A 27,123-nucleotide genomic window follows, 5' to 3' on the forward strand; every position below is an offset into this window, starting at 1 on the left:
GGTGGTTTATATTTCCTCGTGTCAAAAGTTAATTGCAAACTTAATCCTCTTCAGTTGCTTGTGAATTCCAGTGACAGAAACCTCGCGCTTTGCGCTCTGTATTCTTTAAGCATTTGTGCTGGTAAATTGATTAATAAATGTAAATGAAGTCGCCATTATTAGACAAGAGATTTACCGAGTTGCTAAGTAGCTCCATAAGTGCTCGGTGAATCGTGGACCTGCGCAGTTAGTCACACTGGAGTTCGAATCTGTAAAAAAAGGGAACATCACGTCATTAGCATAACAAGTTCCAGTTTTTGTGTAGGCCTGTTGTTGAGTGTTTGTCAGTCACCACCACGGGCAGGGTCCACCGTGCAACGGGTCTCTGGGGGGGTGTTAGGTACTCACCTGGTTGTGTTTGCGGGGGTTGAGCTCTGGCTCTTTGGTCCCGCCTCTCAACTGTCAATCAACTGGTGTACAGGTTCCTGAGCCTACTGGGCTCTTATCATATCTACATTTGAAACTGTGTGTGGAGTCAGCCTCCACCACAACACTACTTAATGCATTCCATTTGTTAACTACCCAGACAACCGTCACAACCCAGGTGGGGGGTGGGTGAGGGCTGCTGGTGGTGGGTTGTGACTGTTGAGTGTTACAACACTCCTAGGGGGGGAGTGGGTTGTGACGGTCTTGGGAGGGTTGTGACGGTCCTTGGGAGGTTGTGACGGTCCTGGGAGGGTTGTGCCCCTCCTGGGAGGGTTGTGACCCTCCTGGGAGGGTTGTGACCCTCCTGGGAGGGTTGTGATCCTCCTGGGAGGGTTGTGACCCTCCTGGGAGGGTTGTGACCCTCCTGGGAGGGTTGTGACCCTCCTGGGAGGGTTGTGACGGTCCTGGGAGGTTGTGACGGCCCTCGTGGCAGTGTGACACTCCTTCATGGGTACGAGGATAGTTGACCAGACCACACACTAGAAGGTGAAGGAACGACGACGTTTCGGTCCGTCCTGGACCATTCTCAAGTCGATTCAATCATTCTCCATCGTCCTGGACCATTCTCAATCGACCTGAGAATGGTCGAGGACGGACCGAAACGTCGTCGTCCCTTCACCTTCTAGTGTGTGGTCTGGTCAACTTACTTTAGCCACGTTATTGTGACTCATCGCCTGCATGAGGATAGTTTGTGGGCTGGGCTGCTACCGGGCAGGATAGGTAACGAGGGGGGGGGGGGGTTGTAACGCTTCATATACTTATTTGCTTATATTTTATTTCTACAATACTGCTTATGTGTAAGCAAAGGCATATATAATAACTTTAGTTACTACTTACCCTCTGCAGTGACGACTTCACTTCTTGGTGTTTGGTCCCCGTCCGGAGGTCTAAGATGCTCAGTGATTTAAGCTCCATCCTCCTATCCCAGCTCCAATCCCATTCATGGAAGACTCTCTCTTCCGTGCGCTGTATACTCATACTTAGTTTACCTCTGTAAGGCGTTGCAGGAGGCCTGTTGGTGTATGAAGCGGGTCCCTTTAGTTCTTTCTTGACAGTTGCTGTGAGAAGTATTGCGGGAACAAACGTGGAGGCGACCAAGAAACAGTCTAGGCCTTCCATTCATCGTAAGGCAAGTTGCCGCAGGAAGTGCCGGACCAGGCGGGTATGGTGATGGGTATGTGGGCCTGCGGGCCGCTCCGAGCGGGTATGTGGGCCTGCGGGCCGCTCCGAGCGGGTATGTGGGCCTGCGGGCCGCTCCGAGCGGGTATGTGGGCCTGCGGGCCGCTCCGAGCGGGTATGTGGGCCTGCGGGCCGCTCCGAGCGGGTATGTGGGCTTGCGGGCCGCTCCGAGCGTGTATGTGGGCCTGCGGGCCGCTCCGAGCGCGTATGTGGGCGTGGGCTGCTCCAGGCAACAAGAGTCTTCACGGCTTGCGTCACATCCATGTCTCTGGTGTCGGCGTCAGAAAACCTTCTTGGCTTCATCTTCAGCCTGTGCAGGTTTTAAGGTCTCTTGTTGTTTTAAGGCTTCGCCATTGACGTATCAAGGTCAGTTTAAGATCAATTTGTGGGTTTTAAGTTCTATCTGTTTTTAAGGTCCTAAGGTTTATTCATTTATGTTTTTAAGGTATTGTCGCGTGTTTAGGTCCTATTTGTTTAAGGTTTATTCATCCGTGTTTAGAAGTTCTTCACCCCCCCCCCCCAACCCGCAGAGTATATTGCATGGAGAGTGTGGCGGTGGTTGGTTTGTATGGCGCGTGTGGGGATGGCTGTGTTCAGCTGGGCGCTCCCTACGTGTACCGAATATTTAGCTCGTCACATCCCGCCTGTTACGTATGCACGCCCCTCTTGCTACGGAGGCTGTGTGTTAGCGCAGTGTGCGACGTCAGCTCTCTGTACTACACTTGTGTGTGTGTGTTCACTGTGCTACGCCAGCACCTCTACCTAGCATACCCTCAGCTCTGTCTAGCAACCCATTAGCCTGCCCATCTTCCTATATATCTCGATTGATTGATGAAGATTAAACCACCCAAAAGGTGGCACGGGCATGAATAGCCCATAAGTGGTGGCCCTTTTGAGCCATTACCAGTATCAATAGATGATACTGGAGATCTGTGGAGGTGCGACTGCACCCTGCGTGACGGGAGATGTCTCCCGTGGCTATAAGATTGATTGATAAAGATTAATCCACCCAAGAGGTGGCACGGGCATGAATAGCCCGTATGTGGTACACTAAAAGCGTGGCTATATATCTCGCTCCTTCCTTAAATGTAACTCACCATCTGGTCACCATTTGGTCCGGGAGACATCTCCCGTCACGCAGGGTGCAGTCGCACCTCCACAGATCTCCAGTATCATCTATTGATACTGGTGATGGCTCAAAAGGGCCACCACTTACGAGCTATTCATGCCTGTGCCACCTTTTGGGTGGCTTCATCTTCATCTTAACACATTCACAAGGGAGACATCTCCCGTCATGCAGGGTGCATTCGCACCTCCACAGATCTCCAGTATCAGCTCTTGATACTGGTAATGGCTCAAAAGGGCCACCACTTACGGGCTATTCATGCCCGTGCCACCTTTTTGGGTGGCTTCATCTTCATCAATCATCATCATCGTGTTTGACAGAACACCATTTGGTCCGGGAGACATCTCCCGTCACGCAGGGTGCAGTTGCGCCTCCACAGATCTCTAGTATCATCTTTTGATACTGGTAATGGCTCGAAAGGGCCACCACTTACGGGCTATTCATGCCCGTGCCACCTCTTGGGTGGCTTAATCTTCATCAATCTAAATGTAACTCAACCTCCCCCCCCCCCCACTCCCCTCCTCAGTGAGGCCTCTGAAGCACTTCCACTGCCGATGATACGCGTAAATAATTTTATTTTGCATTAGTGTGCTCGACCTTCGCCCGTGTAAACCTCTCCGTACCTTGTGTACAGCTGGGCATTACAACAATGGTGTCTATTTCTGACCGGCTGATAATGCCCGGAGAAGGGGCCAGATCACGCGCTCCAGAAGTATGTTTATGTGCGTAAGGCGTCCATGGTGGGTTGCGTAAGGTGGTGGTGGCTACTGAGGTCTGGATGAAGTGTTTAATGAGGGGTAGCGTAAGGTGTCTACTGGGGACTGTGTGCTTAGGCAACACTCGGTAGACGCCTTACGCAACACTTGGTAGACGCCTTACGCAACACTCGGTAGACGCCTTACGCAACACTCGGTAGACGCCTTACGCGACACTCGGTAGACGCCTTACGCAACACTCGGTAGACGCCTTACGCAACACTCGGTAGACGCCTTACGCAACACTCGGTAGACGCCTTACGCAACACTCGGTAGACGCCTTACGCAACACTCGGTAGACACCTAAGATGTCTGCAGTGATACGTGTAACATAAAATGTCACTTTGAGGATATTAGGTAAACGCTTAACTTCTGAGTGGTCACTTCTGCTTCATCTTTAATACGGGTTTGAAGGATTTTTTTGTACTTTTATTGGTTGATTTGATTTAAATAAAACTGGAATGGTACAGGTCGAAAAAGCAAATGCATTTAGCATTCACCTAGTTATACCAGGTCTTGAAGCCCTTTAATAAACATTGATTCTGTACAATGATATAGGCGTCCTCTGGCGCCCCAGGCACACGGACTCCAATAATAATGACCAGAAATGGGTAACAAATGATTGAATAATAATGACCCGAAATGGATAACAAAGGATCTGAACCTTATTGGTAGAAAGAGAGCAAAGAGAGCTTGTTACAAAAGGATTAAGAATGGAGAAGTCAGTTTAGAACAAGAATTCGTCCAGCTGATTAGAAATGTTAAAAAAAAAGAAGATAAGGAGGGATTTATACTTGTTAGTATAAATAGAGTTTATAAAGTGGGTCAGACTGGAAAAACGTTGTAAGTGGAGTGCCTCAATATTTGAAAATTGGGATGGAAAGAAACACGGAAAAACACTATCGAAATAGGGTTTGGAAGTGGCAAAAAGATTGGCAGATGCAGTTTAATGCTGACAAATTTAGGGTTTTGAATGAATGTGATCTTTAGTCATGAAGGGATATACTGTGTGCTGTGCTGGCACTTAGTCAGTCCTTACTATGTGGCTGCTATCGCGGGGGAGGATACTGCTAGACAGTATTTATGAGGGTGTCCAGCTGCTGGACACCTTTCCTTACCAGAAGAATGGCAGTGTTGATGGCTTCAAGGTGGTTACTGCAAGATTAAGGGATTCTTAAAGCTCTTCTAATGTCGTTGGTTGCTTCACATTCCAGGAGATAGTGAAGTAGTGGATTTTCTGTGATTGTCAGATAAAGCATTCCCACTCTCTGGGCTGACTAATTTCCCAGTTGCATCTGTAACCTAGACGTAGTCTATATAACCTAACTGCTATTTCCCTGTGGATTCCTTTCGCGATATTTAACCTGTCCAACTTGGTGGCCTGAAGATACCATATTACAGAGGGCGAACCTTCTGCTACTCTCTGGTGTAGATGGGCTTTGTTAAGGTGTGAGAGTTTTTTGTGATGGTGTTTATGTACTCTAGGCTGGGTTGGATTCTTTTGTGGATCACTGGATGACGAGTTGCCAATTTTGCAATTTCATCGGCTTTCTCATTTAATGGGATTCCAACAAGGGATGGGATCCAGTTTAAGGTTATGTTGAGTCCTTTGCCATTAGCGACTGCTCCAAGATACAAAATGGTGGTAATTATTTCCACTGTTTTTGTCCTAATATTTGAAGTGCAGCTTTTGAGTCTGTGTGTATGATTGCATTTTGAGTGTTTTGTGCAATCACATATGCAAATGCCTGTTGTATGGCAAACAGCTCAGTTTGGGTTGATGATACTAGTCCTCCCAGTCTCCAGTATGCCTGTACGCTGGCCGTGCAAAGAGCAGCGCTAGCACTCATATTGTGTCAACCGATCCGTCTGTGAATATGTGAGTGGCTCCTGCTACTGCAATGCTGCTCATTTGCTTTTCAATGATGCCCCTTAGAATTGTTGGATCATAGGCAGCCTTTTTGATCGGAAGACTTTCTGTTACTATTATGAAGGTTGGAGAACACATTGGGGGAACAAGTGTAGTTTGGGTGTGGATGGCCGCACCCAATCCTCTATCAAGGATCATTATTTTTAATTGTAGTCTGTTTAGGACTTCTCCCGCTCTGGCAGCCCAAGAGTTTCCATTGTTTTAGCAAAGTTCAACCACCAAGGTCTATCTGACTGGGACTGGATCAGGGTAAACAATTATCTTACTGATAATCGTAGCTGTTATGTTGAGATATTCTTTCTTGAAGAGAGGGCAAACTAGTTTCTAGTCTTAGAGTTTTAAGTCTTGTCCAGGGGGGCTTCCTGGGCAGCTCTCATAGCATTGCTTTGTGCTACTTGAAGCTTTTTCCACTGTTGTTGTTATATGATTGTGAGTGCAGGTGTGGCATAGTCGATCACTGATATGATCACTGCCCGTACATATGTGCAAAGGACTTACAGATTGGCTCCTCCAGAGGAGGAGGTTAAGTGTCCTGAGGATTGCTGTCCGGACTACAGCTCTCTCAAGTAAGCGATTTTGGCATTACAATGTATGTATGTCCAGGATTATTCCTAGATACTGATGTGTCCACCCATTCAATTGGTTGACCCTGTACTTTAAGTTGTTTGTTGGACTTCACAATTTTATGGGCATGGCTGCTCAACCAGGCTGTGACTCATACGTCAGGCTGCGAGCAGCCGCGTCCAACAGCCTGGTTGATCAGTCCGGCAACCAGGAGGCCTGATCGACGACCGGGCCGCGGGGACGCTAAGCCCCTGAAGCACCTCAAGGTAACCTCAAGGTATGGCTTTTGCCTTGGTGGGGTTAAGTTTGACCGTAATCTGCTTTGCCTCTTCCCTGATGCAGTCTGACATCATGCTTTGTAACATTAGAATATAAGGACCCAATTATGCGTTCACATTATTCATTTCTTTCCACCTTTTGAAGTGAGAGGATTAATTCATTAGCTCCCTCGCCTCTCATTAATGTAATCACCGAAGCTTTATTTATCTCTGAAATTTTATCCCCAATACTCTGTGAGGTCAATCATATTCATCATTATCTAAGTATTAGTATTTCTTGGGTCATGCGAATTATCTTGGTATTATTCCCATGGCTTCATGTTGTACCTTCTCCAACTTGTTAAGGCTGCCTTTAGCAACACAAGACATGACAGGGGCAGCATAATCAATGAGAGATAAGAACATAAGAACAAAGGCAACTACAGAAGGCCTATTGGCCCATACGAGGCAGCTCCTATTTTTTACCTAGATCTTACAGTATGCCATGTGATTACCATTGGAATGTGAAATGTAAAATAATAATAATTGTGTACTGTATTGGTCTGTGAGACATTATATAGACGAGGGTAGAAATAGCCTAAGCTACTCTAGCCTTTTGAGTTGTACTTCATTTTCTCAATAAACTTAATTGAGTGAAGTAACGGAAGGGTATAACTGAGATCTTAAGGAGTTGAATATATCCGCACGAAATAGATTTTGAAATAATGGATGTAAATTGGGTAAGTTTAGATTCGGGAAAGACCTGTGCAAGTACTGCTGCGGAAACAGGGGATTTAATTTATGGAACAAACTTCCGGGTAACATAATAGACGTGGGATCACTTGATTGTTTTAAGCGCATGTTAGACACACATGAATGGATTTGGGTGGATATAAATATCAGTTGCCTCGTATGGGCCCGAACACCATTTGGTCACCACTTGGTCCGGGAGACATCTCCCGTCACGCAGGGTGCAGTTGCGCCTCCACAGATCTCCAGTATCATCTTTTGATACTGGTAATGGCTCGAAAGGGCCACCACTTACGGGCTATTCATGCCCGTGCCACCTCTTGGGTGGCTTAATCTTCATCAATCATCAATCTATGGGCCCAGTAGGCCTCCTGTAGTTTCCTTTAATTCTTATGTTCTTAAGCATTGGCAGACGTTTGAAGTGGGAATAACTGAAACTTTAAAGTCTGACTGAACTTAAATCAAGTATTGGGGATGAAGCAGAATGTGTTGCTCATCCAAAAGGGGATACTTAATCAACTAGGCTGTGAATGTTGACCAGACCACACACTAGAAGTTGAAGGGACGACGACGTTTCGGTCGTCGCTGTGGCGTCGATTAGGCTGTGAATCGTGCATGAGACTGCGAGCAGCTGCGTCTTAACAGCCCGATTTGTCAGACTACCAACCATGACGCCTGATCAGAAACCGGGCCACGGGAATTTATTGATCCCCGGAACAACCAACTAGGTAAACACACTGTAATACTCGAGTAATGATGTGATTGAGGTGACGAGGAAGGAATTGAACTTAGTGCTGGGGATAGTGTGTGCGAGAAAAAATATAGCTTCAGCGATTTTAGATTAATGAGAGGTGGGGGAGCTAATGAATTAATCCACTCTGTGACGTGGGAATAAATTATTAACGTATTTTAATATGCAACAGGAGAAGATACGCGAGAAACTTAATGTATATAATGTATTATTATCTGTTGCAAGACATAATTACACAAGTTATCACGATAAGAGTGTAACAGAGGTGGAGATTCTCCTGCAAAAGACACAGTATGTATGATGCAGGACTGTTGAAGGCACCATAGCAGCTTCGATATCAATATAGTGTGTTGCCTGGTGTAACAGTATAGGGTGTTGCCTTGTTGAATAGGCTCTTAATACATAATACACAACGTACCCAACATGACCTTGAGTCCTGGCTTTGTTGCTGTGGACTCTTCCCTTTCACAGTATATACTCAAATGCTCTAATCTTTCTAACAAACGTGACCTAATATAAGCTTACCCTTTCATTTATCTTTCTTTCTCTTTCCTTTTCTTTCTCTTTTTTCTGTTCATTGTTTTCTCTTACGTTCCCTTGCTATCCTCTTTTTATTCCTATTACTATCCCCTTCTCATTCGGTGGTTATAATAGGAGCTGCCTCGTATGGGCCAATGGGCCTACTACTTCTATCCCCAGTATTACACCTTATTGTTTGTACCTTTTGCCTTGCTCCTCAGCTCTCTCTTGCCTATTTATATGCCTGCATCAATTCCAGTATAGTGTGTTGTCTGGTGTAGCAGTGTAGTGTGTTGTCTGGTGTAACAGTATAGTGTGTTGTCTGGTGTAACAGTGTAGTGTGTTGTCTGGTGTAACTAAATCAGCCTAATAAAAAAATATTGTTTATAAAGTTGCAGCTAATGAATCACCCGAAGGCCACTCGGTCAGTATAACCTCAAGGTCATCGTTTAAGACATAATTATTACATCCAAAATTGACCTCGACGGTCTGAAGTGCCAAGAAACTTCAAAAGTCTCCACGTGGAGAAGACCAGCGGTAAAGCAATATCTGTAAAAAAAAAAAATGCAGCCTCAACTTGACCACTGAACAATATAACTGTCCTCAAGTATAACTGTACTAGTTACAGTTTTGTATAGCGGCTATTGCTATAACCAATCATGACACTTTGCCAGCAGATGATAGCCCTCAATTATATGGTATGATACTTGGAAGTGATATAACAGTACTTTGTACCATGTTTTTTGTTCTTATATTACTCCAGTGTACATGCGTCCTGGGCTAAAAATAGCCCGGACATGCATTCCTGGGTGCTAAAAATAGCGTTGCAGTTTTGCGTAGCGTAGCAGTAGTGAACGGTAGTTGAGCTGTTAGCGTCTTGTTTTGTTTGTATAATCTAATTCATTGTTAAATTGGTGGTTATGCTAGGTGTATGGTCGACTGCTGACTTTACACTTGCCAGTGGTGTAGATAGGTATGCTACACGTCTGTCGTTATTTTGAATTATAACAATAACTTAAATATTTACTGATATTACCTCCAATTTTGTTCTGGGGGATTCATAATTCCCTTCAAGTTGATCCTAAATCTCATATATTTGCTCAGTTCTCCTGTGATTAAAAAAAAGTGAAGAACTGATTTAATAAATATAATATATTTATGAGTAAAACTATATGCTAATGATATAGCAATCTAATCTGGCTGCAGGTTTGAGGGTAAAGTGAAGCAATATTAGGTTAGTGCGCGACCACCAGTAAGGTCGCTGGCCAGAGGTACACACCCCCACGCGCACTTTTTCTCCCTGACATTCAATATCCGTTGAGTACATTAGACGTATCTTAATACGTCTACACTGATATCTAACTAATGCGGTATTATCAGAGCTATATATATATATATGTCATTCGCCTTTAGAAATATACAAAACAATGTCTGTCTTTAAAGAAATAATTGTACGGCGTTTTGCTACGGATATTTGATGATCACCCTGTGGCAACAAGCATGCCAGACGTGCCGCGCCTCTTTACGTAACAAGAGTCTATTAAAGTGCCGATTTTTCCTACCGTATTTTGTACATAAAACTGTCCGATTTGTAAATACGTTCTTTGAGAAATTGTTATTAGATATAAAAGTGTCATGTATTACTTGGAAACTGCTCTGATGTGGAAATGCGCAAGTTTATTAATTTATCGACTAGGCTTCGAGAGCAGCCAGTTTGGTTCTCACTCTTCTCACTAGATGGCATTAGTCTGGCCAGCGCCCAAATGTCCGATTCTCTCTCACGACTTTGTCTTTGGCTGCTGAATTAAAGTAACTACTTATATTTGATATTAACATCAAATAACCATTGTATAAAAATCGTCATCGTATATTATTTGCTATATATACTACAATTAATATTGAAGGTGCTTATCACACAGCACACATTTTAAGAATATTAAATCTTTCACTCATTCGTCCGAAGACTTCAGGGATGGGTTTTGGCGCGAATGCGACAATGCTGTAAGAGACTGTTTTGGCGGGAAACCAGTGTTGGCGGGAGCAGGAAGCAGACGAAGACTGCCACATTCCCGCGCTACGATTTGGCGCGAAAAGGTGTGTGTAGTGTTTGTCGTGCGTGTCGCGCATCGATCTAAGGTGACGGAAGGCGACTTGTATGTTCTGAAGAACATCTTTGTGATCTATATTGGGTTAAGAGAATAACAAGCAGTGTGCATCTGCCAAATCAATAATTCTCATCTCATCTGCAAGTAACAGACAAACACACACACTTCTCAAGAACAGGTGAGTACTCACTTGCACTTGGCGGACGAGACATCAATATATTTTGAGATAATTGGGACACATTTGACCAGTGTGTATATATAAATATACTTTAATTACTTGTCATATATTGGCTAATAAAGTCAAATGGTTGTCATTCCCTTATTGAAAGTGATGTGAAGTGGTCTGGTCACATGTCATAATTTTTCGATTGAAGTCTTCCATTCCATAATAATTACCATTAGAAATAGACCTGTAGTATCTAATCTTGCGTTCAAGATAAGATAATAATTGTTGAGCATCCAATAACACTGGTAGCAGTGTGTGTAGCCAACATCTGAAACGAATAGTTAATCAGAATAAAAAAAAGGGCGTATATGCGGTGTGAGTAACAGTAAGGACACCGAGAGCCCCCTTGGAGAGGGTACATGTTGAGGCATATTTCGGGGCCTCTTGTTGGGGAGATAAGCGGGCGAGCGGGAGGTACCTCCTCCCGCACTGGGTGCCACAACCAGCAGAGTTGCGCAATGTTGGGGACGTGTCTCTTAGATTTGACGCATACGCCGGCAGGCTACCTCCTCAAGTTCGCTCTGTCATGCCCTTCTTTGACCAGGTGTTTACATGTATCGGAAGTGTGAGAGAGACTGAACGGTGATTAGGAATTTAAATGTCTTGTCAACAATTTTTAGACCAGTTTTGCCCCTAAGCTAAACCTGTTATCCCTGCCTGGCTGAGGCGGTCTGTCTGGGGCCGCCTCGCCACGCTCCTCCGCCCAACCAAGTAGTGCGCTGACCCGGCATTATTCACATTTATATATTTTACAATGATAATACGTAATGATAGTTTATATTTGGCATATAATATTGTTTAGTGTTATGGATCCTACTTATGGTAATGTTGAGTATGCCTGAAACGGCTTATTTACAGAGAAAACTTGCAAAATATGGCCAGGCCCAACCCTAATTTCCAACGAAATGCCGCAATAAAACTTATTGAACTGCTAAATTTGGCACATTCTTTCCTGTCCTATGATGTTCAGTTATATATTTTAACATTGCTTGGCTAAACTGCTGATTTTCTATTATAGTTGAATGTACGGAAGAACAGCTAGTACATGTGTGTAATTTCTCATGGGCCGGTACTCAAGGCCGGACGATAAGTGGCGTCAGGCTTGCCAACCCCAACTACACTGTCTGGGGCTACATAGCTCTCTGGCGGGTTGCTCGCTCTCTCTTGCTCTCTCTCCTCCCTCTCTTACTCTCTCTTCCCTCTCTTACTCTCTCTCCTCTCTCTCTTGCTCTCTCTCCTCCCTCTCTTCCTCTCTCCTTCCCCACTTGCTCTCTCCTCCCCCCTCTTGCTCTCTCTCTCCTCTCCCTCTTGCTCTCTCTCTCCTCTCCCTCTTGCTCTCTCTCCTCCCCCTCTTGCTCTCTCTCTCTCCTCTCCCTCTCTCTCCTCTCCCTCTTGCTCTCTCTCTCCTCTCCCTCTTGCTCTCTCTCCTCCCCCTCTTGCTCTCTCTCTCTCTCCTCTCCCTCTCTCTCCTCTCCTCCCCCTTCTTGCTCTCTCTCCTCCCCCTTCTTGCTCTCTCTCCTCCCCCTCTTGCTCTCTCTCTTCCTTTCTCCCTCTTGCTCGCTCTCCCCCCATCCCTCCATTTCCCCCTCCCTCCCCCTTTCTCTTTTATTTTCTATAAATCTTTGTTATAAATCACATTTCTCGCCCTCAAAAAAAAAATAATCCCATGGTGGTGTGAGGGGTTGTGAATATGGATGTTCTAATGATACTCCACATGTTGCAACCTTGCAAGGCGTCTACGCTTCTTGCTGCCCAGCTGTTGTTGCGTAATTGTGGATCACAGGTCAAGGGGGGTGGTCCTGTTGGGAACTAATACACTTGGGTTTGTTGTGTCTTAAGACGGGAATATTGAGTGAATATCGATTCTGACAGCTAAGATAGTAGTTTCAAGTTTCCATACTTAGGCCTGGTTTAAAGTTAGTATAGTTAGGCCCAGTTTAAATAAAACTTTTGCCCCGAGGAGCGAGTCTATTGGAGAGCGCCGCTTATTCTCTGAATGAACATTCCGTCATAGCAGCATGTACTGCTATACCCCTAATAGGGAGAAAAGTTTGTCTTGTTCTGAATAATATAGTTATAGACTGGCGGAGGAGTTGTTTTTATTTGCACCGTTGCTAAGATGCGAAGCCGTTGGAAGGTGTCATATTGTCGACATAAGGTGGAAGGTGTCATATTGATATATATTTTAATGAAATGGAAACTATACTAAGTTTGATAACATTTTACGGTCTTAAGGAGCCTTCAACTTCTTTAAATGACATTCTGAAAACGTTATTAAGAGAATGTGGGTAATATTTAATATGTTTGTAAATTTAGTAAGGATATTAATTAATGTTTATAACTTATTGTTATTTATTAACAATGATTAGCCACAATCGACTTGAGAATGGTCCAGGACGGACCGAAACGTCGTTCAATTCTTCAATTCTGTCCACACCTACGTAACCTAGCCCCCGTCTCCCCCCCCCTCTCTTCTCTCTTCTCTCTCTCTCTCTCTCTCTCTCTCTCTCTCTCTCTCTCTCTCTCTCTCTCTCTCTCTCTCTCTCTCTCTCTCTCTCTCTCTCTCTAACTCTCTAACTCTCTAACTCTCTCTCTCTCTCTCTCTCTCTCTCTCTCTCTCTCTCTCTCTCTCTCTCTCTCTCTCTCTCTCTCTCTCTCTCTCTCTCTCTCTCTCTCTCTCTCTCTCTCTCTCTCTCTCTCTCTCTCTCTCTCTCTCTCTCTCTCTCTCTCTCTCTCTCTCTCTCTCTCTCTCTCTCTCTCTCTCACTCTCTCTCTCTCTCTCTCTCTCTCTCTCTCTCTCTCTCTCTCACTCTCTCTCTCACTCTCTCTCTCTCTCTCTCTCTCTCTCTCTCACTCTCTCTCTCACTCTCTCTCTCTCTCTCTCTCTCTCTCTCTCTCTCTCTCTCTCTCTCTCTCTCTCTCTCTCTCTCTCTCTCTCTCTCTCTCTCTCTCTCTAACTCTCTCTAACTCACTCTCTCTAACTCACTCTCTCTTATTTATTCATTCATACACACATTAGCATGAGAGGTGTACTCACCTAGAGCTTGCTGGGGCTGAGCTTTGGCTCTTTGTTCAGCAAAGAGCTGATTAAAAAAAATGTGGAGAGGGGTGTGTGTGTGCTGGAGCATGAGGTGTGTGTGTGAGCGCGCAGGAGCATGAGTGTGTGTATGTGTGTGTGTGCTGGAGCATGAGAGGGGTGTGTGTGTGCTGGAGCATGAGAGGTGTGTGTGTGTGCTGGAGCATGAGAGGTGTGTGTGTGTGCTGGAGCATGAGAGGTGTGTGTGTGTGTGTGTGTGCTGGAGCATGAGAGGTGTGTGTGTGTGTGCGCTGGAGCATGAGAGGTGTGTGTGTGTGCGCTGGAGCATGAGAGGGGTGTGTGTGTGTGTGTGCACGCGCACGCTAGTGCATGAGGTGCGAGTGCGCGCTGGAGCATGTTTGTGCGTGCGTGTTTGCTGGAGCATGTGTGTGTGCGCGCGGGAGCATGTGAGTGTGTGTGTGCGTGTGTGCTGGAGCATGAGAGGTGCGAGTGTGTGTACTGGAGCATGTTTGTACTCGCCCACCTAATTGTGCTTGCGGGGGTTGAGCTCTGGCTCTTTGGTACAGCAAAGTGCTGTATTTGTGTGTGTGTGTGTGTGCTGGAGCATGAGGTGTGGGCTCACCTGCCTGTGGGCTGGAGGGTGGTGGTGGTGGGGTTAATGGTGCTTGTGACTAATGATAGGATTGAGTGGTGTTGTGGGTGGGGTCGGGGCGGGACCCTGTTGCTGAAGAGGGGGGGGGGGGCGTGCAGGTGTTGCTGAAGGGGGGGGGGCGTGCATGTGTTGCGGGAAGGACGAGGGGGAGGGAGGTACAAACGTAGGTATAGTGGTAGATGGGAGAGATAGAAGAGCAGCTTGGACGGGGAGAGAGAGGAGATATGAAGGAAAGGGAAAGGAGTTGGGTGAAGAGAGATGATGAACTGTAAAGGGTGGGGGGACATACCGTACTGGGGAAGACGAGAGAGTCAAGTAGGTTTGATTTTTTTATAATTAAACTTCAGAGGTCCCAGGACCAGAGCCTTGAGGCACTCCACTTGCAGCATTTTCCCAGTCTGATTTAACCCCATTTATACTAACTGTTTCCTTTGGTAAAGCCATGCCTTAATCCAACTTAATATAGCAACCCCCAATACCACGAGCCTTTATCTTTTTAATCAGTCTTTCATGTAGCACTGTATCAAAAGCTTTGCTAAAGTCAAGGTACACAACATCACAAACCTTACCACTATCAACTGCCTTAACTATGCTGGAATAAAATTATAGCAAATTTGTTAAATATGAACGGCTGTTAGTAAAATCATGTTGTTAATCATTTATTAATCCATGTTTTTCAAGATGAAGATGAATGTTATTGGCAATTATCGATTCAAGCAACTTTCCCACAAAAGATGTTAAGCTAATTGGCCAATAGTTTGACACAGGTAATCAATCCACTTTCTTGAAAATTTGTACAACATTAGCAACCTTCCACGACTCTGGCACTCTGCCTGACTAATGATTTATTAAATATGGTAGACGCAAAGCTCCTCTTTGCATTCTTTAAGCACCCTGGCAAACACTTCGCCCGCCCCTGGGGATTTGTTTGGCGTGAGTTTCACTGTTTGTTTAATAACATCCTCCCTGGTAACTGCTAGTCGACCTGTCATCTTCCCCAATATAGACTTGTTTGGCTGAAGGCATAATGTTAAGTTCCTCTTTAGTAAATACAGAGTTAAAATCTAATTTTAAACAGTGGCTTGGCCTCGGGCCGAGCTTGGGGAGTAGAACGACTCTCAGAACCCCCCATCAAACAGGTACTACTTTATTTATTTATAAATATTTATAAATATAAGATGATGAAATATATTTAAATACATTTTAGTATCTCGGTTAACTTGCTGGAACTTGAAATGAATAGAGGTGCGAGGGGACAAGCGAGCACCATCGCTGGTGGCTGGAGTTAAGCATTTCCTGCGCCTGTCTCGCTGTGGCAACTCTGGTGATTCCAGGTAACGTTCTTACACCCGAGACCAACTGAGGTCCTGTAGGAAGGTTACCATACCGTACCACGACGAACCCAAACGGCGTCACTCTTAATGTGTGTGTGTGTGTGTGTGTGTGTGTGTGTGTGTGTGTGTGTGTGTGTGTGTGTGTGGGTGTGTGTGTGTGGGTGGGTGGGTGGGTGGGGGGGAGGATGGGTTGGTTAGCGACTGTTTATTATGAGACCCACTTGTTCCCCCAATCTCTACCTCCTGCCAACCAAGTGTCGCTTCTCTTAACATTCTTCTTGAAAGATGATGCCAACCAATAAATATATTAAAGTTGTCCGCATCATTTTGAATAATACACAATAACAACAATACAGCAAATGGCTGAAGATCTGTTTGTCCGTCCATACGAGGCAGCTCCTAATTATCCTCCCAAACTCATTTATATGTCTAATGGATCCTTGAGAGAATCCAGCGATCCCCCACATGTTATGAAGTAACTATACAGTATATTCCTAGTAGGGGGAGGATTGCATGCTCCATTTACAATGAACTTTTATTTAATATTAAGTTACAATGAAACTGGAGGCAGCTGGGTGGTGCCAGAGCCTTAAATTAATATAGTCGGTTGATTTGATTTCACGTGTGTGTGTGTGTGTGTATGTGTGTGTGTTGACGACAAAATGTTTCAAATGCGAGGTAGCTTACGAATGTCGCTTACATGAAAGCGTTCTTGTACTTTCTTCCTGGATCTGGCGTCAGTTGCAAGTCTTGCCAGTCACACGGCGCAAGCGAGGGCAGGAGAGAGTCGCCCCGTGCATTGTTGGCTTATCTTTTTTTGCAACCCTCATTTTCAATTGATAAGAGTATATAGTTACTCAGGTCTGTCGGTGCGTGCTGGCGGACGGACGGGGTGTGAATGGCGGGGTATCCATTTCCTATTGACATATTTCTAGTTTTTTTTCCTTTATTGGTTGTGTAGAGTAGGGCGAGTTGTAACTTTTGAGTTAAACTGTCAGTTGTTGTCAGATATATATCAATGGACCAGTTGGTAGCTGCAACTTGGTGACAGATGCATCAGTGGGTCAGTTGTAAGCTGGGACGAGTGTTGTGTAGGGAGCCATGTGTGGCTCTCTCTCAGGTATTTAGTCGACGTTAACGACTTGAGAAAATCATTGAAACAAGACGAAGATCGAACCAGCGTCTAGGATAACCCCTAGACGCGCCCCATAACCCATGGACTACGATATGCTAAAGAATATATAACCTGACATCCGGCCGAATGTACTAGGAGTCCAAGAATTTCGCCACCCCATCCTTCTTCCTCCCCCCCCCCCCTCTCCTCTTCCAGACCTTTTGGAAATCCAAGTTCAAGTTCAAGTCCGGAGGTGGGAGCCAGCCCAAGTTTTACGCATAACCTGTACGCTCCATAACCCCAGAACTCCACAACCTCCGCCAGAGCGGAGGTTGTGGAGTTCTCTTCCAAACGCTTCCTTCAAATACACTAGGGAATCACAATTACGTGATATATCTGACAAAATCATTGGAGGTTGATATAACATTTAGCATATCTTTTCATTGGACGCTGGTTTGATTATATTCTCATAGATATATTAGGCTTTTGTGATTATCTACAGAAGGCCTATTGGCCGATACGAGGCAGCGCCTATTTATATCCATCACATATGTCTAACCTACTCTTGACACAAACGATTCCACGTCTGTGTTATCTGGTAATCTTTTCCATATATCGATAACGTTGTTTCCAACCAATATTTTCCCCATGTCTTTCCTGAATCTCAAATTCTATTGGTATCGTTTCGTGTTGTGTGTTGATACGGTGAGCGGTTCTTGTTGCTCTGGTGGGTCGATGCCCGCCAGCATCACTGACAGTTCAAGTCGGAGGAGAACACCGGCGAGGACAGAGAGAGAGAGTATGGCTGTGGCAGATGTGGAGGTGTACACCACCTGGACCAGTCGTGCAGACACTGATCGTGCTGGCTAGGGAAGCTGCTCGTCGTCTCCCTTTCCCTTCTTCCCCTCTTTCCCTTCTTCCCCTCTTTCCCTTCTTCCCCTTCTTCCCCTCTTTCCCCCCTCCTTCAGAGCTGAGATTCTGTTACCCAGGTATGAAGATCTTTGATATACAACAAATGATGGGCACCATTAGCTAGCAATTTGTTGCAACAACTTTTGAATTAATGTGAATTTTTAATTTAGACTGTCTCGTTCTGGTGGTCATTAATATCACCTGAACTGGTCATTATTACCACCTGAACATAGCAGCGGTGATTACACAAGGTGGCAGCACCTAACTACCATGCACTCCATCTTCTTAACCTCGTCCCCCTCCCCCGCACCTCCCCCAAAAGTCGCCAGGGGGTTACCTTGCCTGGCGTGGAGCCAGGGTGTTAAAACGGTCGCTGGTGCTGGGGGTCAGGTCCCAGACGACTGAGGTCACTCCTCGCCAGGGAGTAAGGTGTCAAGGTCTTCAGGGGTGACCCAACATCGTACCGTGAGACTTTTTTTTAGTCTCCAACTTCACTCGCAAGTTTTTAGGATTACGCGCGTAGTTAGTAGGATCTACTGCTAACTAGTCTCGGAGAGGCTGCAGGATCCAAGTAAATTCAGTAGAATTTCTGGTTGCAATCCTTATACCATGTCGTAGCTCAGTCGATTAAGGTTGCGTCTGGGATGCTCTCGGACGCAGGTTCGAATCCTCGTCACGGCCCTTGTGGGTTTGTTCATTAGTAGGATCTGTCCGTTTAAGCTAAGCTCTCTAGCATTACGTAAGTGATGAAGAACTATGATATATTTACTCACTAATGTTGGTGTTGAATGTTGAACGTGAAAGAAAAAACTTTTTTTTACTCTGAAATGAAATTTTATAACGAAATTGGGTCCATCTAGGCCTGGTCGAGGACCGGGCCGCGGGGACGCTGAGCCCCGAAATCATCTCAAGGTAATCATCTAATTCCCCAAAGCCACAACATTGTCGCTTGGATCGTCGACTTCGTGTGGCGTCACCGGTCACTTTTGTTTCGTCAAATTTCGTTATAAAATGATATTATTTCAGAGTAAAAATATGTTTTTGCTTGTTCAACATTCAGCTCCAACATTATAGTGAGTAAATATATCACAGTTCTTCATTATTCACGTAATGTTAGAGAGCTTTGGGTAGTTAGACGGACTTAATTATTTAGGCCCGTCTTATAGGTCCTTAAGCTGAAATTATTCTGGCTTGACTACCTACCGACTGCTGACTGTCTGATGTTTGTTCTGGGATCAACGTCACCGCGGCCCGGTCTCTGACCCTGACCAAAGCTTTATCTGGAACATGACCTAGGTCAGTACCAGGCTAGGGACGCGGGTTCGAGTCTTATCACATGGCCTCAATATTTTCCTCACAGATTATATCACGTGCTTATAGTCTCATATCCGACTACTTGGCCTGCACGGTAGAGCGACGGTCTCGCTTCATGCAGGTCCGCGTTCAATCGCTTCATGCAGGTCCGCGTTCAATCCCCGGCCGTCCAAGTAGTTGGGGACGATTCCTCTCCTCCCTTCCCATCCCATATCGTTATCCTGATCCCTTCCCAGTGCTACATAGTCGTAATGGCTTGGCGCTTTCTCCTGATAGTTTCGTTCCCTTCATTCTGCTAAAGTAACTAGTTTCGTTATCCTCTTTATATCTTCAAGTTAGCAGCCGAAGATTGCTTTACTGATATTAAAAACCTGGAAGATTGTTGAGAATACGAAGACAACAAGTAGTTTGTATCAGACAACACAGATCGTTATCAGGGTAGTTTGTGGACAATGGTTAAAAGAGGTGAAGAGGTAGTTCAATGGTTAAGATGTGAAGGGTAGCTAAGTTAGACTATGGCTAAGATGTGAACCTTACCTTACCGTGCGATGACTTCGGGGCTTAAGCGTACCCACGGTCCGGTCCTCGACCAGGCCTCCTGGTTGCTGGATTGGTCAACCAGGCTGTTGGACGCGGCTGGTCGCAGCCTGACGGATGTGAAGGGTAGTTAAGACGGTGGTTAAGATGTGAAGGGTAGTTAAGACGGTGGTTAAGATGTGAAGGATAGTTAGACGGTGGTTAAGATGTGAAGGGTAGTTAAAACGGTGGTTAAGATGTGAAGGGTAGTTAAGACGGTGGTTAAGATGTGAAGGGTAGTTAAGACGGTGGTTAAGATGTGAAGGGTAGTTTACGGGATGGGGCCACGTGGGTCTAAAAATAGCGTTAGTGCAGTAGGGCAGCAGACCACAGGCTCGGGGGGAGGGGGACACCACTACATTCAAACGTCTCCCTTCCCTCCCCCCCATCCCCCCAGCCCCACCATCCGTCCCTGTGGTGCTGGGGTGGATGAGGAGCGGGGAGGGGTTTGAAGCAGTTATATCCGACCCACTTCTACTATCACTACCAGCACTACTACTACAACCAACAACAATGATAACTGTAAAAAAGGCACCGAAGTGGTAGTAATAGTAATTGCTACTACTACTAGTACTAGTAATTACTACTACTACGAGCAGTGCGTGTTGTAGTAGTAGTAACCTCCTACTAGTAGTAGCCCACTTCTCATTCAAATTCTGCGTAGGGTTCAAAACCATATTGGTTCATTCATTCCTTCCCTTGTATATAATTCGCAAATAAATAAAATTTACACTTTATAATATATACTATATAATTCAGTATTTGATCTTGACATTTATTTTGGCTGCTGTGTTCCCTCTGGCTAGTTTGTGTGCACTTTCATGTTCATATATCCCTGCATGACTACGGAGAGTTAATTTTGACTTTTCGACGAAGGTATTCGAGGAGAAACAGCACCGTTGCTGTTGAGAACACTGGAATAAAAGGGAGCTGTAAAAGGACTGTTGGCCCCTACGAGGCAGCTCCTATTGACATTCATCCCATACTCATTCATAAATAAAATTTTCGTGTATTTGTCTAACGCAGTATGTAAAAATTGCACTCAAATCGCTTGTAGTATTATTTATAAAATGTCATTCAGGGGTGCGTACAGCGAGCCCTGAAGCACACACACCACTAGTGACATCCGTTTATGCTGACCTGTACCCAGCTTAAGGTTCCTCCCTTGCCAGGCGCTTCCTGAGTAACCTCTTGAGCTGAAACACCGTCAGAGGCCAGATATGCTACATATTTACTAGTGTCAATCAACTGCTGCATGGTTGGATTGTTTATCTGCAAGACACCAATGTTTGTAACTTTCAGTGACCGTTGGTGTAACAACGGAAACACTGGAAAGGTTGTGGTGGTCAGTGCAGTGAAAGTTGTCGGCAACCCCCTTGTAATAAGATAGGCTTCTTAACACATGTAAGTGGTGGGTCGGTATTTGGCTGGAGGGCTAGGCGTTGAAGTGAGGTGGGTGGGTGGTCACTATGGTGGTGCTTGATGGAAGAGCGATTTAGTTTTTAATGTATAAAGCGATGAATGACAGCTGTATACAACCCCCTCCTCCCTCACCTAAGAGATCAAGTATCATTTGAATGTGCTTATTCGCACGCAGCAGGCCTAGTGCGAGCGCTGTTGAGTCTGGGAGGGACGCCGCTGTTGGGTCCCAAGGGGATGTTGAGCCTGGCGGTTGTGGTGGTAGGGGAGGCGGCGTGAACCTTACAGGGCCCTCCCTACCCAGGACCATTAGCACCGTCGTGTACCCGTATGCCTACCCACGTCGTCGGCACCTGCCACAGCATCCCCCTCTGCCAGCATAAGGGGCCCGCCTGGTGTTTCCATTTGGTTTACTCTCTGGGTACTGTTGTGTTGTAATGCTCCCTCCTGCCCTCGCCCGCAGTGAGAGGGAGAGGGTGGGAAAGGGAGGGAGGGAGTGGTAGCGTGTGAGGCGTATGGGAGATGGGTCGGTAGGGGGGATATGGAGAAAGGGAAACGATTGTGAGGGAGGGGAGGGGGTGGGGTAAGAGGGAAGCTGGACAATAACAAGTGTATGGGGTGCGAGGTAACTGGACGCCTTACCCATCCATCTTGTCCCTTCCCTTCCATCCACACTGCTCTCTATTTCTCCACCACTTCTTTCTCACTCTCTTCTACTGCTCCATCTACATTACATTTCCTGACCCCCTCAATATAAATCCGTGTCTGTTCTTTCTCTTTTCTCCTCTCTTCTTCATTTCCAAACACAAATAGTCCCATTGACCAGTAAAGTACATTGGATTGGACCCCGGCCTGAGACAATGCTGCGGGAGTAAAAATGCTCTGGAACATTGACCACTGTTAATCTTGTGCTGTCTTATCTTTCCTTGCCTCCCTCTCTTATCTCTCCATTATCTTCCTAACTTTCTTTCCGTCTTCTCTGCTTCCTTCCGTTCAACAGCCAGTACCTACCCATCTTTGTAGGACATTTCTTTTATTTATTGTAAAATAAATACACAACGACGGCCTCTGGGAGTTCTTATGAATTGGAAAAAAACTACTTTGAAGTCTTTATTATTTTTATTATTTTCGTATTCATTTTCAAGGGATAGTTTTATAGCAAACAATCATCTGAGGTGTGGACCTGCTCTTGCATGGGCAGACTGTTGATCCACCTTGAAGTATGTGGTATGTGTACACATTTAGGTACACCTGCATGGGTGCAGCTGCTACCCTAGACTATATGAAAGGGAGTACAGTATGTGTCAAGAATTAGACACCTGATGCTAAAAATCCCCATCACACAGGATGGTTAGTCATACAGAGGCATGAGATCACAGCACTGGCACATTTTGGGTCCATTATCCTGAAGACCCACGCCAGGCGGCCGGCACCTGCTGAAGACCCACGCCAGGCGGCCGGCACCTGCTGAAGACCCACGCCAGGCGGCCGGCACCTGCTGAAGACCCACGCCAGGCGGCCGGCACCTGCTGAAGACCCACGCCAGGCGGCCGGCACCTGCTGGAGACCCACGCCAGGCGGCCGGCACCTGCTGAAGACCCACGCCAGGCGGCCGGCACCTGCTGGAGACCCACGCCAGGCGGCCGGCACCTGCTGAAGACCCACGCCAGGCGGCCGGCACCTGTTGAGACACTTGAGAGATGGTGATTGAAAACGCGTCTTTTCACCCCATCTAGCTCTGCGTATATTTATTAAAGGTTGTATCAAATAACACTTAACCAAGTTCGTGTTTTCAAGTGCATGTGGAATGTTATCATCTCAACGCAAATCAACCAATCGCATTTCATCAAGTTCAGTAAATAAACAAGTTAAAAATATGAAAGCAAAGCTGGTATATAATTTTGTAACAATTGAGTAGAACTGAAGTAATAAAGTTGGTCATGATAAGAGAACAGAAGTGAGAAAGGTACACAACATAACATTAAATAGAGACGCACGATTGAGTAGCAGCAGCATTCTTGGTAATTCCCACACGCCTTTCAGTGTGTGTGTGTGTGTGTGTGTGTGTGTGTGTGTGTGTGTGTGTGTGTGTGTGTGGAAGGCTTGCCGTCTGCCACGGTGGCAAGTGGTCGTGGCGGCCCATTATCATCATTTTTCTCTGATAGCGAATGTAGTACAAGTAACTAAGTAATACAATAATGACGTGTGACACGTCTATATGTAACCCAAACAGTTGAATATAAAGATTTGTGTATGTGTTTCTGCTTTTGTAATATTGTTGGGTTAATATGAAAACGTTTGTGACTGTTGGCAGATGATGCTAACATTTACACTTACCCAGAGACATTTTGGGATTAGTGACGAATTCTAAACCACAAAACACTTTTGGATTTAGCTTTATTATACGCTATTGACCAATCTTGCTCTCTTTGGTCCTGAATAAACTTGGTCTTCAAGCTGTTTTTTGTTCCAACTGTATTAATACTAGTAGTTGATGCAGTAGTAGTATTGCTTGCGGCATTTAACGCAAGTAAACGGGGCCCCATGATGCCATGTGTAGGATTTACGACATTGGTCTTTTTTGTATTATAACATTTCTTTACTATAACAAGGTGAAGGTCTGTGGTGCGTTATCGTATGTATGGTTAATTTAGCTTAAATTAATAGAAGGCGTCTTAAGATACGTAGGGAATCAAACGTAAAATGATGTGGGGAGTAAAAACGTGGCGTGTGACAGCGGCGTTCATTCATCGTGGCGCGGCGTCTGGCTGGGTTGGCAAGCCTGAGCGGAGTAATACTCACTCGAATGGATTCTCCTCATCAGTCTTAGCGTAGACCGGGTGAAGGGAGCACGTGTGACACTGGTGTCTTGCGTATGCGCTCTTGTATACGCCTATTTTTCCATTATATATCTGGACTTATTGAATTGAAGTGGCGTTATTGAACCTTCGGCAAGGTAAGTGCATCAATGAAACCAGATAACACGTCGTGAAGATGTTTATTTTATTTGTTTTAATGTAGACTAAATGAGTTATTTAAGCTTCAGATGCCGTGAATAACTTACTGGATTCAAATGAGAAGTATTAGATCAAACTTTTTCCGATAATAAGTTTGAAGATTATTAGTAAAGTTGGATGATAGTGCATACGGAACGAGTGATGGGAACTTTTAAGTGATGCTTGCCAACAGGTGACATGCACAGCTGTTTAGGCCTAATGTATTTCTGAAATGATAGTTTTTGTTTATTGAAGTACGATATATGAAAGACTTTATAGTATTTTTTGTTTCATAATTTTTTAAAGAAATGTTTTATAATTATTTAAAGAATCGATTTAAAGGTCTTGTTGGAAAAAATGACAAAAAAATCAAGTGAAGATATTTCTTGTTTTTTTATGCTTCATATTTACATTTGTTTGGTAGAGTAAATGAAGGAACGTGTTAGGGCAGCGCGCGCGTGCGCTAGTGGTGGGCGTGTGAGAGGCGTGGGGGAGGTGGCCTCAAGTGCAAGACTCACGCCGGGTGAGGGCGGTAGCACTGACTCCAGCTGTGGTACGCCCCCACACATGATCTCCACCACATGCAACCTTTTCATTCCTTTTATATATATCCAACATTGTTTGGTCTACGGGTGCTGCAGGGTCTTGACCTCCGCTTTGTGTTCGTGTCAGAGGTGGGGTGTGTTCTCTGAGCATGCTGATGGGTTTGGATCTCTGCTGTCGATAGTACCAGTGTCTGAAAGCTATTATGTACATGTAGCCATGTGCAGTGTTTACCTCTGCTCTACGCACAGACAACACCGCTTTCAATGAGTACACGTCTTGTGTATTGTACCCCATCTTCAGTATTTGTGGAAAGCGAAGTGACACGGCAGGGTTGTCAGTTTTGTTAGTGATCCAAATGTTTTAGTCTCAGAGGATTATGACTGCTCTTGTAAGCAGCAATGATGTTTATATCCTGCTGAGAAGGGAGGAAGATAAATGAGAATGATTTTAGCAGGATTGCCAGTGAGGGCACCCGCGAGGCCTCGCTCGGCAGGTTGTCTGGCCACTGTGACCTAGACAGCTGGCATGCCTGGGGTGCTTTGGTTCCTAGGCAGCTGGTATGCCTGTGGTGCGTTGGTTCAGTTGTGGGTGACAGGTGGCACTGCTGTGCTGGTTGCTGGTGTAGGTGGCTACTGGAGTATCATTGGTACTTGGCGTTATATACTAGTGTAGGCTTTAAAGCCGGAATAACCATTAAACCTTCAGTGGTTCTTTAATTAATGGTAGCCAGTGTATTGTTGGTTTACTGGTAGACGTTCATATACATACAAGCATAGATCGTGTATGTATTTTATGTAGTAGGTGGTTCACTAGTCATTGGGCATGCATGTGTACTACATAACTGGTAGCAATGTTTATACAGTCCACTGTAGATACGGTAAAGGTGGCAGTTAAGAAAGCTTAGATGCTCAGCCCTCTCCAGTGAATCAGAAGTGTTGACGCGTTCCCGAGAGATGCTGCAGTAACCTTGCCCTCTAGGGCTCTGTGCCTCTTTGTTTTTTTGCTTGTGGTCACTTAGGATTACTGTTACTCTGTGGGGTTTGCAAGGCAAAGATTTGTTTGTTGTATGGTGAATCTGTGTTCAAAGATACCTGGTGTGTGGTGAGCATAGGGGACAGAGCACCAGGAAAGCTATGGTGACGTGGCCGTGTTTACGCTACCTCACCATTGGCCTTGAAAGGCTGGTACGAGCTGGATCAGTCTCGTGGGTTTATCCTTACACTTGTCTAGGGTCACATGTTAATGAATTGCCACAAGTGAAACGTTTTTAATACGATATTCGAGATTTAAAACGGCTATAAATTTGTGCTTGTCATTAGGTTCGATGACCCCCAGACCTCTGTTGACTTGCCACAACATTTATACATAGAGACATGTGTTGTGGAGTGGGAGCGTACACCGTTGGCACCTGCTCACGTGGACGACTCGTGTTGGGCAAGCATCTCCCTGTGAATCATCGCTCGGTCCATAGCGTGCCTGGGACTTGGTGGATGGGTGTGTGCCCTCTACTCTGTTTGTGTGTGCGCGTATGTACTCTCCCAGTTGTGTCTACAGGGTCGAGCATATGTATGTGTATGTATGTTGGGTGTGTACCTGTGTGCGGCTGTTTGTGTTTGCTGGTCTGTGTGTGTGTGTCCACGTGAGTCAGGAATTATGATAGCCCACTGGACAACATTCCAGCTCACTCGACACCCACGCGTCTTGTGGGTACGTTCAAAGAATGTTAAATACTTTTTTCTTGGCTTTCATATCTGCATTCGTAAAATGTAGTTGCGGTATGTGTAACTTGCAATAACAGTAACCCGTAGCCTTGTGAGAAGAAAATAAAAGTATTCAGAGAAGACCTTGTGGATTCTCACGGTACACGTTATCAATATTTTCTTCTACCACCCCTTATTCTTTTATTAATTTTATTACATTGTGTTACAGTTTTACAGTTTACAGAAAACAAACACATACACACAAGCAGACACAGGTGGAAACTGAGTACCCAAATGAGCCACAGGTACGGAATGCATTAGGCAGTGATGTGCATTACAGTATCTAATGTAGATATGAGAGTCCAGTAGGCTCAGGAATCCGTACATCTGTTGATTAACGCTTAAGAGGCAGGACCAAAGAGCCAAAGCTCAACCCCCGCACGCACAACTAGGTGAGTAACACACACACACTCACACTTATCACCATACTCGCACATCATACATACATACATTATATATATAATATATATACATACATATACGCATTTCTGCATATCAGGTGAATGGGGTAGTGGATTCAGTCATTAATGCGTGAGATGGGGGGTAGTAAGGATGTAGGTGTGGCGGCGGCAGTGGAGGGAAGCCTGGGGAGGGAGTGCCACGTTAGAGCGGCAACGTGAGCCGGAGGCCGCTAGCATCGATTCCCCCCAGGCTCCACCCACCTGCCATCCGAGCCCAGGCTTCCCGCCAAAACTTGCACCCTTCCCGCCAAAACTCGCACCCTTCCTACTTTAAATCTAACGCCTAAAATTGTCCGAGAGTAATTTAAATAAGTTTGTGTATTAAGTACTATTGTATTCGAACCGTTACAGTTCGCCCTTTCAGCTACACAAAAT

The 27,123-nt window shown here is 45.4% G+C and overlaps 1 protein-coding gene across 5 annotated transcripts in view; it reads left to right on the forward strand.

Annotated features, from left to right (window-relative positions):
- LOC123762587 (transcriptional regulator Myc-A) overlaps positions 1–27,123 on the forward strand; it is a 227,025-nt gene that overhangs the window by 182,292 nt on the left and 17,610 nt on the right. The window contains exon 1 of one of the 5 annotated variants that reach the window (XM_069332436.1): positions 26,003–26,053. The exons of the other annotated variants lie outside the window; for them this stretch is intronic. Within the exon in view, the coding sequence (XP_069188537.1) occupies positions 26,018–26,053 (36 nt within the window). The 5' untranslated portion in view covers positions 26,003–26,017. Of the gene's footprint in view, positions 1–26,002; positions 26,054–27,123 lie in introns of those variants that run through there. 5 annotated transcript variants of the gene reach the window in all.

This window comes from Procambarus clarkii, chromosome 27 (genome assembly GCF_040958095.1).
Source record: "Procambarus clarkii isolate CNS0578487 chromosome 27, FALCON_Pclarkii_2.0, whole genome shotgun sequence".
Taxonomy (NCBI): domain Eukaryota; kingdom Metazoa; phylum Arthropoda; class Malacostraca; order Decapoda; family Cambaridae; genus Procambarus; species Procambarus clarkii.